The 17,078-nt window shown below is 35.0% G+C and overlaps 1 protein-coding gene across 1 annotated transcript; it reads right to left on the minus strand.

Annotated features, from left to right (window-relative positions):
- Nucleotides 1-10,999: 10,999 nt before the first annotated feature.
- On the minus strand, nucleotides 11,000-11,941 carry LOC110195109 (olfactory receptor 51A7-like). Its single transcript, XM_020967751.1, has one exon. It carries the CDS (start codon nucleotides 11,939-11,941, stop codon nucleotides 11,000-11,002), a length of 942 nt encoding a protein of 313 aa, XP_020823410.1.
- Nucleotides 11,942-17,078: the final 5,137 nt, after the last annotated feature.

Consider the following 17,078-nt stretch of genomic DNA (forward strand, 5'->3'; position numbering starts at 1 on the left):
AAAGTACATTGATTATTCTGAGTATTTTCAGTGTTTTCAGTGCTGTTACCATTCTAAATTCATACTTACGCTTTCCATAGAACATACTTTTAATACGTATATATATAATATATATATATATATGTGTGTGTGTGTGTGTGTGTATATATATATATATGTACATAAATGAATATGAATATATTTATGTATGTATACATACATAAATGCTAGTTAACCATTAGGCACCAGGAGATAGATATAGATATAGATAAAGACACACATACAGAAAAAAGATGTGTTTGTGCATATGTGTGAGCGTGTGTTGTGTGTGCATGTGTGTATCCTAATGACTAATAGCTAATCTTCAGGTGATGAGCATTCTTGCCTTTAGAGAGGCTAGAATTCAGGGCCACTTTGTTATTACCTGTCCATTCTAACTCTAGAGATCAGTATGCCACATCTGAACTTTTATTTCTCTGGCATAGATTTTAAAAACCATTATCACCTTCATGTCATAGTAAGACATCAAAAGTAGACTTTAATGAATCTGTTCTTTTTATTAGTATTAGGAATAGTTCCTGTTGTTATTTTAATAACAATAACCTATTACATTAAAACAACAACAATGACAAAAACCCATGGCAATAGCTTGCTAGCCCTAAAATGCAGGTAAAATCGGTTGTCTGGGTAACTTCTAAGAAGCGATGAAAGAAGCACTAATCCTTATATGATTGTGAAGGAATACTACTATGCTACAAGCAATGATGAGCTCAATGGTTTTAGAAAACCATGGAAAGACTGGCATGAAATAATGGAGAAATGAGCAGAACCAAGAGAACATTGTATACAATGACAGCAATATTGTCTTGAGAAAGATTTTGAGTGAATAAGTTTTGTCTATTATAAATACCCAAATTAGCTATAAAGGACATATGAAGAATGATGCTATTTGCATCCATAGAAAGAACTTATAAAAAAAGAAGTATGTATAGAATAATTTGACAAAAAAAAATACCTATTTGTTTCTAATACTAACCATCTCCAGGGTGGGAGGTAGAAGGAAGAAAAAAAAAGAAAAAAGGAAGTTTATATGATAGTTTTATTGTATATCTAAAAGGAATATCAAGTTATGCAGAATAGATTTACAGTTTTGTGTACAATCATCTTTTTATTGTACTATGTTATGAAAAGCTTGTTTTATTTCACAAATTAAAAATAAAATAAAAAACCACTAATCCATCAACACTTTTGGTAGTCAAGTTTAAAATATGTGAATTCTAAAATCAAATTATGTTCAATATCTCAGGAGAGATGGCCAGTAACTACTACATGTAAGGTAAGGAAGAATAGCAGCATTGTCTTAAGTCTGTCTTCTATAATCAATATCCGCACTATGGTGAAATGTAATTCTTCAGAATGAGTGAGGAACGTTCAGAAGATTGCAAAAGCACTGTGATTGAACCAAGGCCTCTTGTATTCTACTGTTCTACCAGCCCCACTTCTTGATAAAATATCAGAATCTGAAACTGGAACAGACCATCTTTGGCATCTAGGCCAGGAATCTAAATTGTAACATACAAGACAAAAATCATTCTCCCATGTAACTGGTCAAAAGATTTTTAAAAAAGGATTTGTTAAAAGCGCAGCAATTTATTTATCAACAATGTGAAGATTCAAATAATCCACAATACAATAAAAGTGAAAATTAAACCAGCTTGGCAGCTTAACTTCACACCTAGTAAGTTGTCAATTCAAAAATAATGAGAAAAATCAATATTGGAGAGGATGAGGAAAGATAGGTTGAGTAATATCATGTTGATGGAGCTATGAATTGGTCCATTTATTCTGGGAAATTCATTTGGAATTCTATTAAGACTGTGAAATAAATTTGTAAAACCTTTAACACGGATATCATGCGACTAAAAATTCTCCAAGGATGTCAATGGCAAAAAAAAAAAAAAGGATATTATACACACAAAAATATAACAGTATAGAAGAACTGGAAATAAAAAGATATCTAATTCTTGAGAAATTTCTAAATGAATCATGGATACATGAATGTAATTATTGCTCTGTAAGAAATGAAAGATATAATAAATACAGAATGTCAAGGGAAGACATACAATCTGATGCGGAGTGAAGAACAGCTAGGAAAATACTACGTTAAATGACTGAAAAAAATATAAAAGAGAAGAGCAAAAGTAAAATCATCCAAAGTTAATGCTTTCAAAATATAATTACCAAACTTGTTTCAAAGGAAATATGTGATAATCCACTTCCTTTCCCTCTTTTTAGTTATAGGAAACTGCATGTGAGACAGCTGCATATAATATATGACCTGTCTAACATGTTGGGCTTGTGCTGCTAAACTTCTAATTTCCCTTTTGGAAAAAAAAAAAAAAAAAATATATATATATATATATATATATATATATATATATATATATATATATATATATATATATATATATATATATATATATATATATATATGATTTAAGGTATGTCTGTCTTACTGTGGGCAATTTATATGTACATTCAAGCATGTAGAAAATATAAAAAAGTATAAAAATTTTAAAACCAAAATTTGCTGTCTCAACTTTCCATCACATCTTATTTACAGTGGAATTTTTTTTTCTTTAGACTGAGCATATTTGTTACAAGTGTTTCATTCTGTTTATTTATTTTTTTTTTTTACCAATGAAAACATGAAGATGAGAGGTAGAGAAAAGGTAACGTATAGATAGATATAGATATGGTTATAGATATAGATATATACACATGTATGTATATGCATATTTTCAAAAGCCCTGGATATACTATCTCAGGTGATGTGTGAGATCTGGTTTGTCTGACTTGGACTGAGTTAAAAGGAAAATGAAATAAGAAAAAAAATATAGATAGATAGATAGATAGATAGATAGATAGATAGATAGATGTATTGATTTTAAATAGGGGCAGCATCAAAAATAAGCTACATGCAGAGGAGGTAGAATTAAGATTCCTAAACAGAGGGAGCTCTGAGTGCAGGAAGTCTCCCAATGTATCACTGAAACTCTTATAAAGACTTTCCTTTGAAGCAAAGCAGCTTTTCCACATTTACCACTGCTGTTAAAGCCTCGGTGTCAAGGAAAAGAACATCTGGGAGAGATAAAAGTGGAACAGTGCTCTGTTCCAATGACTTTAGATCCCAAGAAGAAGCCCACATGGGCTTAGAGATATGGAATGCACTGCAATTTAATATTTCAGGCACCAATCTACCCTTTGAATAGCCACAAAAGATCTTAGATGCTTAACAAAAAATAAGCACAAGTAGGCATCCCAAGAAGGTTTCCATTTTCCTTGAAGAAATCAGATAGTTTAAGAGACTTTAATCAAAACTAGACCACTCACTAGGCTAGAAGCTACTAAGACAGGTACACAGAAGTAAAGGACAGCTGCTGGCAAAGATCCAGTGCCGTTTATAGACTCAATCAGGAGTTTATCACAGAGACTACTCTGCACCCCCTCTTCCTTGCCCTGGAACATAGAAACCTCTGGGGAAGCTAACCTTGCTTTCTGTGACCTCACAGTAAACAGAAAACATCATAAACAAAAGTCCAAAAGAATTGGCAATGAAAGGAATTGGTCATTTGGGTATTAAGCTTAAAGAGAATGGGAAGATAAATGTTGAGCAATGATTTAATGATTATAAGAGGCCATTTATTACTTTAGAGATAACACTTTAAGTGAGCTTGATGTCAAGATAATTTAAAGATAAGGAAATCTTTTGGCCCAGCAGAATTGAAGTGGGTTTCATGGACTATAAGATGCAGTATAAAGAAAGCAGGATGTACTTACTGCCTTTGAGACAATGAGAGTAACCAACTAGAGGGTGGGGTGGAGCTTGATTAAATGAGACCTGATTTCATACATATTTGGTTGGTCCAATAGGGCTACATGTATCAAAGGCATGATCCTTCCAGAAAAGTAAAGTCATTCCTGTTGCTGAAGATACGTACCTTAATTTTTTTTTCTATACTTATTCCTAGACTTTTAAATCATTGAACATAACTTTGCTTTTAATTAGGAAACCCTTACGGGTACTTCTGGGGATCCAAATAAAACTATCAACTGCCTTTCATTCACAATTGAGCAAACAGATAAAATGAATGAATCAGATGTTTATTTGTGTTTAGCCATATGGTTCTCTTGTAAGAAAAGAAACCCTGGCTCTTAGTTAGTCGTTCTAGTCCTAAAGCTAATTAATTATCCATTCTGCTGTGTTAATTAGAAACTTACTTGTCCCCCTAAGTAGCTACTTTTGTCCTGTTGTTTTCAGAAACCTCACAACATAGATTCTTTTAGTAGTAACAGATAACATAACCCAAAAGAGCATTGAACCCAGAGTCAGAAAGATTGGAGTCAAAATATTGCCTCCAGAAGTCAATAGATGTGTGTCTTTTGGGAAAGAAGACTTTTACCATCAGAAGCCTTGGTTTCCTCATCTGTTCAATGGTGATGATAATTCCCATTTACCCTACCTGTCAGGGTTACTGAAGCTAAACATCACCAGGTCATTCAACAAGTCTTTGAATGATGTAATCTCAAGTCCTACCTCCATCGTGGTTGCATTGGACACTTTTAGCTTATCAAAGTCCTTCCTAAAATGCTCACAACTGAATATTTCTTCTAGGAATGCTGTGAAGAGAGAAGAGTACAGAAGGGAAACCACAACCCACTTTAGTCTTGTCCCATAGAAAATTTTTCAAAGTCCAGAAATCTTGAACATCATTGTGAAATTTATGAATCAGGAGAAATGGGGTCATGGAAAGATCAGGTGTAAGCAGCTTTTTAATATGTACTATGTGTGCACTATAATTAGCCTAAGAAAATCTCTTAAAGTAGGAATCCTTGGTGGCCCTGAGAGTCAGACAGCTTAGTAAGAAGAAATCAGCCAAATAGCCTAGGATGGCTGTAAGAGTTTAGTAAAATGAAGGTCAATAGGTTACTTTCTGTGGTACCAAGTAATGTTGAAATGAACCATTTTAGGAATGTTTGAAATTGTGTTAATTTCTTTCTTTCTTTTCCTTTCCTTTGTTTTCGTTTGTTTTTAATACCCCAATAGCACTTGATTGCTTACTTCTTCTCCATTGCAATGCATCCATACATTTCCCCTACGTTCCCCACTGCAGGAAGAGACAACCAACTCACAACTTCTCCATAACTAAGTCTGTCCCTGACACTTGTATCCAGCCAAGGCAGCAGCCTAGTCAGGACAGTGATGTGGCCTTACTCTTAGGAATGGATGAATAATAATAATTGAATAAATGAATTGAAATAAATGAATACAATAAAATGCAGTCTTCCCCAGGGCCTTCTTTGATCAACTACTTTCTCTTCTCTATTTGTACCTATTATTTTTCTCAACCCTCTCTTCCTGCCATCACACACTCTAGAATAAAGACCTTTTCTTTATTGCTATCACCATTCCCCTATCATGATCTTCACAATCTCTTTATGTTGTTCCATTGTTTATACCAGAGAGAAATTGATGTTGTTATTTGTACCTATTTTTTATTGCCATTTCCTGGAGCAGAAAGATTAGCAGTCTGTTTAGACTGAGAACAGAACTGGTTGCTCCATAATAACCAGGCAGACTTCCACTAGGGACCCTCCTCATTTTAGTATTCACAGCACAGCAAGAACCAGGTCTACAATGTAGTTTAAAATGAGAGGCCTTTATACTGGCCTGAATAGTTTTTAACTGGTCTGAGAAAGAATGGAAGGAGCAAACATTGAAAAAAAGAACATGACAAATGAGTAGATGGATGCAGAAGCAGAGGATAATGATGTTAAGCCCATCCCTACTCTTTGAAGGTGATTATTTTCATCCTTTGAGATGGATAGCAAAGCTGTGCTGTGTCAAAGTAGTAGCCTATGCATTAGTGAACTTACTTCCCTGTCTGAGACTCTGAGGCAATGATGTTCCTTTTACTTTCTCTTCTCCACTTTCCAGCAAATAAGATGGATGTTTAAATTCTAGCTATCTATTCTTTTTAACTTATTTACATGTTGTTTTCAATATTGCTTTAAAGCTGACATTCTCTAGGTAAACTCCCTATAACTAGAAGAATACTCAGAATTGAGGCAGTACAGCTCTGTCAATTTGGTTTGAGAGCTCAAAAGACATATGTCGATGTTTAATTAATAACTTTTATTGGGGCAGCTAAGCCACACTGTGGTTGGAGCTCTAGACCCTGGAGTCAGGAGGTCCTGAGTTCAAGTTCAATTTAAAAAAACTTATTAGTTTTGTGATCCTGGTCAATTTACTTAACATCTCTGTCTTAATTTCCTCAACTGTAATGGTACCTACATCCTAGGGTTATAATGAGGATAAAATGAGATATATATAAAGTGTTTTAAGGCATTATATAAATGATAGCTAATAACAATAACAATAAGCTCCCACAAAAAGCAGAGAAAGGAACCCTCATAGACCTGAAGGCCAGTTTGCTCCTACCCAAAAAATAAAATAAAAACAGAACAAGACTTTGAGCCATTTCTTTTTGTCATTCCATCTGGGATACTTTAAATCAGAGGTTCTTAATCTTTGTATACATGTATCATTGTCCTGTTTGACAGGGTGGTAAGCCTATGAACCTCTTCTCAGAATAATGTTTTCAAGTATATAAAATAAAGTATAGGGATATATATAATATATATGTGTGTGTGTGTGTGTGTGTGTGTGTGTGTGTATACACACACACACACATATACACACACACACACACACACACATATATATATATATATATATATATATGTCTCTCTGTATATACATATACATACCTATGTCCATATGCATATATATGTTGTCAGCCCTCCAGAGTTTGGTCTAAAAAGAGATGATGGAATTAAGTTAACACATGCTATTTATTCCCTTTAAGCTATTGAAAACATATGTATAGGAGTCAGAATGATCTGACTCAAAGAAAGGCCAGTTGAAGGAGACCTTATTCCCTTAGAGAAAGGACATGTTCCTCCACCCCCCTCCTAATTCAGGATGCCTGGGTCAACCATAATTATAGTTTCCAAATCTGTCAGCCACAAACATGTGAATGTTATAAAACATGCATGTCATAACAGGATAGTGTCTATAAAACATCAAGGTAAGAGAAGTTTCCATTAATCAAGATAGTGTCTGGTTCAAGGTAAGTGGTCTTTATCAGTCACAAACAGAAAAATTCTTCTGGTCAGCTTCATTCAGCATTGTAAATGTCAGCACAGTAAGAGGACTTGGTGCTTACTCAGAGAGAATATAAAGCATTATGGTATGTTATCTCAAGGTAAACAAAAATGTCTTTCTCCTACTTGGACAATCCAGGTTTGGGGCTTTTTTCAGGTGATGGGGGTTCAAACTGGTTCACATCCACAATACATATACACATATACAGATATATACACATATACATTATATACAATATATAAAAGGAAATCATCTACATTGAAATATTTTTAAAGGTCATAGATTCTGAGTTAAGAGCCTCTGCTCTAAATAGGTGTCCCTAAGAAAAGAAGAGTAGTTAGGTGGCTGCAGTGGATATATTGTTGGCCTGAGTCAGGAGACTTGAGTTCAAATCCTGCCTCAGATGCTCAATAGCTATGTGACCTTGGCCAAGTAACGTAACACTGTTTGCCTCTGTTCTTCCTCTGTAAAAGGAGCTAGGGAAGGTAACAATTGGAATAATACAATATAAATGCAATCTTAATGAAAGCAAATTAATTCCCGGAATCCTCTGAGGTCTTTTCAGAGATATTACTTGTAATAATAGAATAATATAAACAAAATGTTCAATATTAAAAATGTTAAGATATTAAATGATTCATAAAAATGTCTTGTTGGTATTCACTCTGCTGTAAATTGGCTTTAGCTCCTACCTTTTCTTAGACCATTGAGTTCATATACTTCTTGGCTCCTTTGAGTCCCATTCAAACAAATTATAACTCTTTAAATTATGTGGCTGGCACTCCTTGAGAACTCATATTTCATATGTAACCCTCATGCTTATACTCTTATGTTTGCCTGAAACTGGGTTCCTTTTTTATCATTAGGATTTGATTGTAAGCTCAATATGAGTTAAAAGCATGATGTTTCAACTAAAATCTGCTACATGATAGTCCTGGGTCACATGGGCATTAAGACAGTAGACTAGACATTTTCTCCAGTCTTGACAATTTTCCAAATCTCTCTAAAATAGTAATTATTCCGAAGCAATTTCAGTGTCTGAATAGTCTCACTCTAAGAACCCAAAGGAGGCAAAAAAGTAAACAAACAAACAAAAAAACAACCAAATCTAATGCAAACTTGGGTTTTATTTAAAAAGCAGAACAAGAAACATCAGAGTGCTTAAGTCCTATGCCTGATGAGGTCAAAATTGGAGTATTATATTCAGTTGTTAGTACTATACTAGAACACCAAGAACTATTACTAGGTAATTGAATTAACTAACATTAGAGAAGGCTAATCTCTAACCTCTAACATGCTTCCTCAGTTTCCTTGCTCCCACTGTCCACCATCCTTTGTTAGCAGGCTGCACAAGCCAATTCTCTGACTTGCAACAGAATTTTAATTCCCCTTCTTCCCAGTGGCAGAAAACCAAACAGGAGAAGCTTACTTAAGTTTGAAGAGTAGCACAGTAATGTTTTGCCTGGCAAAAGAGCTCAGCCAGAGGACTGAGGAAAAGGGAACTGGGACAATGCATGTTTGTGTCTGTGTGTCTATGTCATCTTCCAGTGCCTAGCATTCCACTGGGGCTGGTACCAGTACTACCCCAGGAGTCATTTTGGGCAGAAACTGAAACCTGTTAAATTTGCATTGCTAAGCATGGGAGGATTAACAAAATTGAAGGCAAATTTCAAAATCAATAAATAAAATGAGGAGCTGGTACTTTTTGAAAAAAAAAGTTAAGCTATTAGCTAATTTGATTGACAATGATGAAAAAAAAACCATAAATTCCCAATATCCAAAACAAAAAAAAAATGGAAAATTCACAATCAATGAGGAAGAATAAAGGAAATTATGTGACAAAAAATAATTAAATAGATGAATGCTACCAAAATACAGCATATGCTGCAATTAAAAGAACAGTAAAGAGAGAACTTATATAACCCAATCTGAGAAAAATAAATTGGAAAACATGTAAATGAACTCCTAATTCAGTCATTCTATAAATTAATTAGGAAATATACTCTAAAAGTCACTAAATTATGCATATCTTTGATGCAGTGTCATTATTAGACCTAATTCCCAAGGATATCAAAGGACAAGGAAAAGGACCAATATATCCCAAAAATGTTTAAAGTTATTTTCATTTTTAGCAGCAAACAACTGGCAACAAAGGAAGTGACTATCAGGAAATGGCTAAACAGCACAGACTGCATTAATGGAATACTATATTGCCATAAGAAATGACAAGAGGAACGGTTTCAGAGAAACCTGAGATTTATATGAACTGATACAGATTGCAAGAAAGAGAAGTAGGAGATCAATTTATGCTGTAACAATATAAAAAAGATGCATACACTTTGACCCAGCAATAGCACTTCTAGGGCTATATCCCAAAGAAAACATACAAATGGGAAAAGGACCCACATGTACAAAAATATTTATTGCAGCTCTTTCTGTGGTGGCAAAGAATTGGAAATTGAGAGGATGCTTATCAATTGGGGTATGGCTGGACAAGTTGTGATATATGAATGTAATGGAATACTATTGTGCTATAAAAAGTGATGAACAGGTTGACTTCCGAAAAACCTAGAAAGACTTGTATGGTCTGATGCTGAGTGAAATGAGCAAAACCAAGAGAATGCTGTCCACAATAACAGCCACGCTGTGCGATGACTAATGTTGATAAACTTAACCCTTCCCAGCAACACAAGGATCTAGTATATCTCCAAAGGCCTTGTGGTGGAAAAAGCTATCCTCAACCAAAGAAAGCACTATGGAGTTTAAATGCAGATCAAAGCACACTGTTTGCTATTTTTTTTCTTCTATTGAGTTTTGTTTCTTCTTTCTGGTGGTTCCTCCTATTGGTTCTAATTCTTACTTACAACATCACTAATGTGAAAATATGTTTAATAGGAATGTATATGTATAGCCTATATCAGATTGTGCACCATCTTGAGGAGGGTGGTGGGGAGAAAGGAGGAGAAAAAATTTAAACTCAAAAGCAAATGGAAGTGATTGTTGATAAATCAAAATAAATTAATAAAAAATAAAAATAAAATACGATACAATATGAAAAGGAAAACAACTTTGAAAAAAATAATCTGAACAATGCTTGGCCACTCATGATTGCAGAGAACCAATGATGAAGCATGTACTCCTCTCCTTAAATACAAAATGCAGAATAACACATATTTTGTATGTGACCAATACTGCAATTTGTTGCATCTGACAATGCGTATTTTTACAAGAATTTTGTTTTCATTTTTTTTCCAGTATGGTAGAGGTGGGGGAAGGAAAAAAAAAACTTGTTAATTGTATAATATATTTATATATACACACACATATATGTGTGTGTGTGTGTGTGTGTTTGTGTGTGTGTGTATACACCGAGAGATACATATATACATATGTATGTGTATGTGTGTGTGTATTGGGAAGTATTGCAAGCAGTGAGTTAGAAATTAAAAAAAAAAAGTATCCTCAAGTAACGGGTCATAGATATATTAACAGAAGTGAATAGAGAGATCTAATATTCCAGGAAAAGAGGAAGGAAGAAAGGATTCACAGAAACTGAAAAATAGAAGAAAAGCTAGAAAGAGTAAAAATGTTGAGTGCTAACAAATAATTCAAAATTCTGAGGAAAATTCATGCTCCACTGATTTTCATTTCATTCTAGGCCTGAAATTAATTCTAAGGCTTGTTCAACCTGGTCCATTTATGGGGAATCAGATAAGCTCATATTGTTTGTTATGTGTGAGAGTAAAAAACAAACCAAAAAATTTCTTAAAAAAAAATTACTGTAGTCACTCATCAGTCCTTCTTCAGACACAGTTTCCCCATGATCTTCTCTCGGATTTGATGAGTTTTCACACAGTATACAATAGGGTTCATCAATGGAGGAATCAAAACATAGATATCAGCAATCAGTATCCTGATAAATGGGGAGCCATGATTGGCAAAGCGGTGGATGATGGCCAGGGTGACAATGGGCACATAGAAAATGAGTACAGCACAAATATGGGAAATACAGGTGTTGAGGGCCTTTAATCGCTCTTGATGAGATGCAATGCCCAAAACTGTCTTTAGGATCAGTATGTAAGACATTGAAATCATTGCTAAGTCCAGCATGCCTACTAGAGCAACAAAAAACCCATAGATGACATTGACACTGTTATCAGAGCAGGCCAGTCTCATAACATCCTGGTGGAGACAATAGGAATGGGAGAGGAGGTTTCTATTACAATACTTCAGTCTATTCAGTGTGATAGGAAATGGGAGTATGAGCATAAGACATCTGATGGCAAAGATCAAACCAATTTTGATGATTCTATTAATGGTAAGGATAGAGCTGTATCTTAGGGGCTTATGGATGGCTATGAAACGGTCAAGGGACATTATGAGCAGCACTGAAGATTCCATGGCAGTGAAGGCATGGAAGAAGAACTCTTGGACAATACAGGCATCAATGGAGATTTTTGCAGCATTGAATAAAAAAATTCTCAACATAGTAGGCAAGGAAGAGAGGGACAGCCCAAGATCAGAAAAGGCCAGCATAGAGAGAAAATAGTACATAGGCTCATGGAGTGAGGGCTCTGTTTTGATTAGAACAAGGATGGTACAATTTCCAACAGTGGCAATAATATATATGAGGCAGATGGGAATGGATATCCAGATGTGGACTTGCTCCAGCCCTGGGATCCCAATTAGTTGGAAGGTGGATATCTGGGCTTCAGATGTGTTAAGAGGTGACATAGCAATGAGAGGTTAGGAAGGCAAGCAGAGTCAGTACGGCAAATGATTTTTCCTCAGATGGTAAAACATAGGCCTAGTTTGTTCACAATCTACAATCTTGAGGACTTTATTGGCACCTGCATTTTCTACAATTTTAAATTAAAATGAAGCATATTATTGTTCATGTGAAACATACATAAGAATGCGTTTTTTTAAAAAACGCTAGTTCAGTTCAACAATGGAAGCAACTGTATTGTGAGGTTATGTGTTCCCCATCAGTGAAAATATTCAAGATTTGGGTTGATGACACTGTCGGCTATTATGTAGATAAGATTCCTTCATGGAGTAGTAGGGAACCTTTTTGCCTCTACCTTGAGCCTAGGTATCCTTCCTTTTGTTTCTTGTTAAAGATAGCTGGAATAGTTTATGTGCTTGAAAAGACCAGGAGGAAATCACCAGGGCCCACCTAAAGAGGAAATTGAGAAAACAAGAAAAACAAAGTTACTGAAAACCTCAATCAGATATAGGTGCTTGTGGGGAGCAGGTATGGTGCTAGATCTTCCATGCCAATAGTAGAAATAGGAATGCAAGGTGGGGATGATGGCAACAAATGAGATCCTTCATTTATTATTAGAAACTTCACAGAAAGACAGCAACTAAGTGGTGCAATGGATAGATTACCAGGCCTAGAGTCAGGAATACTCATTTTCCTTAGTTCAAATCTGACCTCCGACATTTCCCAGTTGTGCAACTCTGGGCAAATCACTTAACTCTGTTTTCCTCAATTCCTTCATCTGTAAAATGTTCTGGAGAAGGAAGGATCAAACCACTCTATTATCTTTGCCAAGAAAACCTCAAGTGATGTCACAAAGAGTTGGACAAAACTGGAAAACAAAAACAACCTGTGAGATAATTGCTTCTAGGTCAGGCTTTATGGGAAAATTTACAAGATGGGTAGGGAGAAGGGTGTTTGACACTGGCAGTGAGGGATGGCATTTCTAGCTTTCTAAAAAAAAAGATAGATGATTATGATAGATAGATAGATAGATAGATAGATAGATAGATAGATAGATATAGAGATCTATTTAGGGCAGCTAGGTGGTATAGTGGCTAGAGTTCTGGGCCTAGAGTCAGGAAGACTCATCTCTATAAGTTCATTTACCTTGTTTGCCTCCCTTTTCTCATCTGTGAAATGAACTGCAAAAAGAAATGGCAAAACACTCACTCCAGTGTCTTTGCCAAGAAAACCCCAAATTAGATCATGAAGAATCAGACATGACCGAACAACAACAATAGATATATGCAAATGTATTATATACATATATATATATATATATGTATATATATATATATATATATGTATATGAGAACAGCATACTTAGAAGTCTAATCTACATTATTAACATTTTCTCCATCACTTTCTTAAGTCTTTGTTTTTAGTCAGTTGTTCAGTCATGACTGACTCTTAGTGATCCAATGGACCATAGTACACCAGGCCCTTCTATTCCCCACTATCATTAGTCTGTCCAGGTTCGTGTCTTGTATTTACATGATGCTATCTATCCATCTCATCCTCTGCTCTTCCCATTTTCTTTTAACTTTAATCTTTCTCAACTTAGGGTCTTTTCTGTTTCCTCATTATGTGGACAAACTATTTAAGCTTCAGCTTCAGTATTTGACCTTCCAGTGAAAAGACTGAATTAATTCCTTTAAGTATTAACTGATTTGACCTCCTTTCTGTCCAAAGGACTCTCAAAAGTCTTCTCCAGCCCCACAGTTTGAAATCGACAAAACAATAAATCAAGCCCTGATTTGTAGTGCTTGCTGATTTCTAAGATGTAAATGCTCTGACTATAAGTTTGACAATAAGTTCTCATGAGCCAATTTAAGTTGGACCCAGACATTGCTATATATAAAACGATGAAGAAGATGCCTTCTGCTATGAGAGAATCATATGATTTAGAAGGTAAGGGACTACAGAGCTCATCTATACCCTGGCTGACTTTTCAGTTCCCTTGAAATCATAAAATAGGAAATCTATAAAGGTGTCTTAGAGACCAACTGATCCTAAACTACATTTTTCAGAGAAAGAATCTGAGCACCAGGAAGCAACATGGCTTTTCTCAAAGTCTCAGCATTACTGGATCTTAACAGCAGATGAGACAGCATCAAAATACAGGTTCCCTTAATCTCACTTCAGTACCCTTTGCACTGAACCATATTTTCTCTTTTTGCACCCTTCTCAAAATATGCATATTTTCTCTAAAACAGATAGTTTTATACATCTTCAAATTTTCAAATAAAATGCTAGCAACTAAAGTGGAAAAACACTCTATGTTAGTTGTTCCAAAAATATTTTTTAAAAACTTCTATATATTTTGTACATTTAGTGCAGAGGAGAAAAGTTGTACTTATACCCTACACTCCCTTGTAAATAGCAACAAATGTGGATGGCAACACTATATAGAGCTACTTAATGAGGTGATTAATATAAATGTTCTTTAAAAAAATGAAAACATGGGAGTGGAGATGATAATTTACTATCAGAAGAACCTATAAGGCTGAATTCAAATCTGTCCTACCATTTCTTACCTGTCAGTTGTCCTTCTTTCTGTCCCTTGGTTTCTGTATCTATGAACTAGGGGGTTAGAGGGAACTTTGATTAATATCTAAGGCATCTTCCAAGTCTAAAACCCTATGATCCAGTCATTATTAGAATGACACTTGATATGACAGTATTCCCAAGATGCTTTCTGTCAGTGCTACCATAGCGACCATGATATCCTTTGTTTATCAACTCCTCACTCAGACCTATGTTTGATTCTGTCCATGGAATTTCCCCTAAATTTTTCCCAGGCTTTGGTTTTTTCTGTCTTTTTTTTTCCTTTTATAGGAGTCACTCCTCAATGGATTACTAACAACTGATATTTATAGTGCACTTAATATTTACCAGAGACTATGCTAAGTGCTTTAAAATCATTATGTCATTTGAGTCTCATAACAGTCCTGAGAGGTAGGTGACATTGTTATCCCCATTTTACAGGAGGAGAAGATTAAGCAAAGAGTTTAAATGACTTGCCTAAGGTAACACAGCTAGTAAGTGACTGAGGCTAGATTTGAACTCAGGTCCTCCTAACTCAAGGCCCTGCACTCTATCCATTATGCCACCTAGCATACACACAGACATACACACACAATATATATTTGCACTCACATATATGTATACAAATATACATATATATATATGTATATATATATATATATATGATTGTCATCATTGTTATCATTGATGTTATTTGCAACAGCATGAACTAGATGCTATTTATCCTTGTTGTATTCATAAAAATGTTCTTGGCTTATGAATGACTTTCTTAAAGTGTGGTACTCAGATCTGAACATAGTACTGAAGATATCATCTGATCAGGGCAGAATACAGTGGGACTCTAACCTCCTTTTTTCTGGAAGCTGTACATCTCTTAATTTAGCCACAGATTTCACTCACTTTTTCGGCAGCTATCTCACTGTCTTTAGGGGTTTGTGGTCTGCCAAGTGTCCATATCTTTTTTTCAGACAAAATGCTATCTAATCTTAGTTCCCCATCTTGTATTAATGTATGTATGTGTTTTATGAGGGGTCAATGTGAGAGGCGGAATGACCTGTATAATAAATCAGGCTTCATCAGGGAAAAAAAAGGGAAAACAAATGTCTATTACACAGTGGAATAAGTTCTCTCAGGAAGAAGTTGATCTCATTCATTTTAAGTTTCTGAGAAGAGGTAGATCTGGCATTATTAACCTTTTTTCTGTCATAGAATATTTTGAAAATCTAAGGGATGCTTATGAGCCCCTGTCAGAATAATATTTTATTAACTACATTCATAATTAAAGGAAATGCTATATTTATTTTAAAAATTAGTGAAGAAAAACATGCATTTTCGGCAATCCAAGTTCATAAGTGCTCTGTAATCTATCCATAGACATCTTAGGTTCCGTGGACCCTGGTTAAGAGCCCCAGGATAGAGATTCACCAATGTCATAGGATTTTAGAGATGAGGAAGACAACTTAGAGATCAATTCCAACATCGTTATTTACCAATGAGTGAACTAATATTATTGAAGGCATTGTATATCCAGTATAGGTTGGATTAGATATCTCTGAGGTCTTTTACAAAACTGAGATTTTTTTGAGTCTGTGATTTATGACTGCCTGACCTCTGAATTCTCTACTAATTCATTCATTTCTAAGCTCAATGAACTCATGGACAACATCTTAGCTAAACTAAACATCTATTCTTCATTGTTATTGTTTTTCAGTCATTTTTCAGTCACATCTCACTTTCTGTGACTCAATTTGGAGTTTTCATGGCAAAGATACTAAAGTTGTTTGCCAGTTTTTTCTCCAGATCATTTACTCATTTTACAGATGAGGGGCTGAGGCACACAGGATTAAATGACTTGCCTAGGATCACACAGCTAGTGTCTGAAGCTAGATTTGAACTCAGAAAGATGAGTTCATCTATCTAACATCTATTCTAGCACTTACTGATGGCTCTTTCCACAGTAAAGTTGTTTTAAAAATTTAAATGTTTTAAAAAATTAAATTAGTGCTACTTTAATTTGTTCTGAATTAATTCATCAACCAATTGATGTCTAAGTCTTTCTTTGAACCCTCCCTCAAAAAAAAAAAAGCCAAACATAGCTCTTTTTTTAACCTCTATTCTCACATGATGTGAATGTTATCATTAGCTGGAGAAGCAAGGATTCGGGATGATAAATTGAAAACAAAGTGACCAGACTAAAGACAGAGTTAGACATCAATGAACACTAAGATCCTAATTTGCTTTCCTTTTTATAATCTGAACCCTGATCAATTCATTCTTTTTGTCAGACTTCTTATATTTATGAAAAGACTAGATTATGTTCTGAAGACTTTACCCTTGCCCCATTTAGTCTTAGAGTGTGGACAGTACTGGAATCTCCCTCTCTACCTTTAACATGTCCCCCTTAGATAGTGAGCAAAGGCCGAGCACAGTCAAATTCCACCTGAAAACCTTTAATTCTCTGAATGGAGAATTCAAGTCATTTAGGAGGCAGCAGCAGAAATCAGGGTACTTACCTGGATGAAAACTACCAGGCAGGCTCTTAAGACTCAAGGGCAG

This window comes from Phascolarctos cinereus, unplaced genomic scaffold (genome assembly GCF_003287225.1).
Source record: "Phascolarctos cinereus isolate Bilbo 61053 unplaced genomic scaffold, phaCin_HiC Scaffold_726;HRSCAF=1367, whole genome shotgun sequence".
Lineage (NCBI taxonomy): Eukaryota > Metazoa > Chordata > Mammalia > Diprotodontia > Phascolarctidae > Phascolarctos > Phascolarctos cinereus.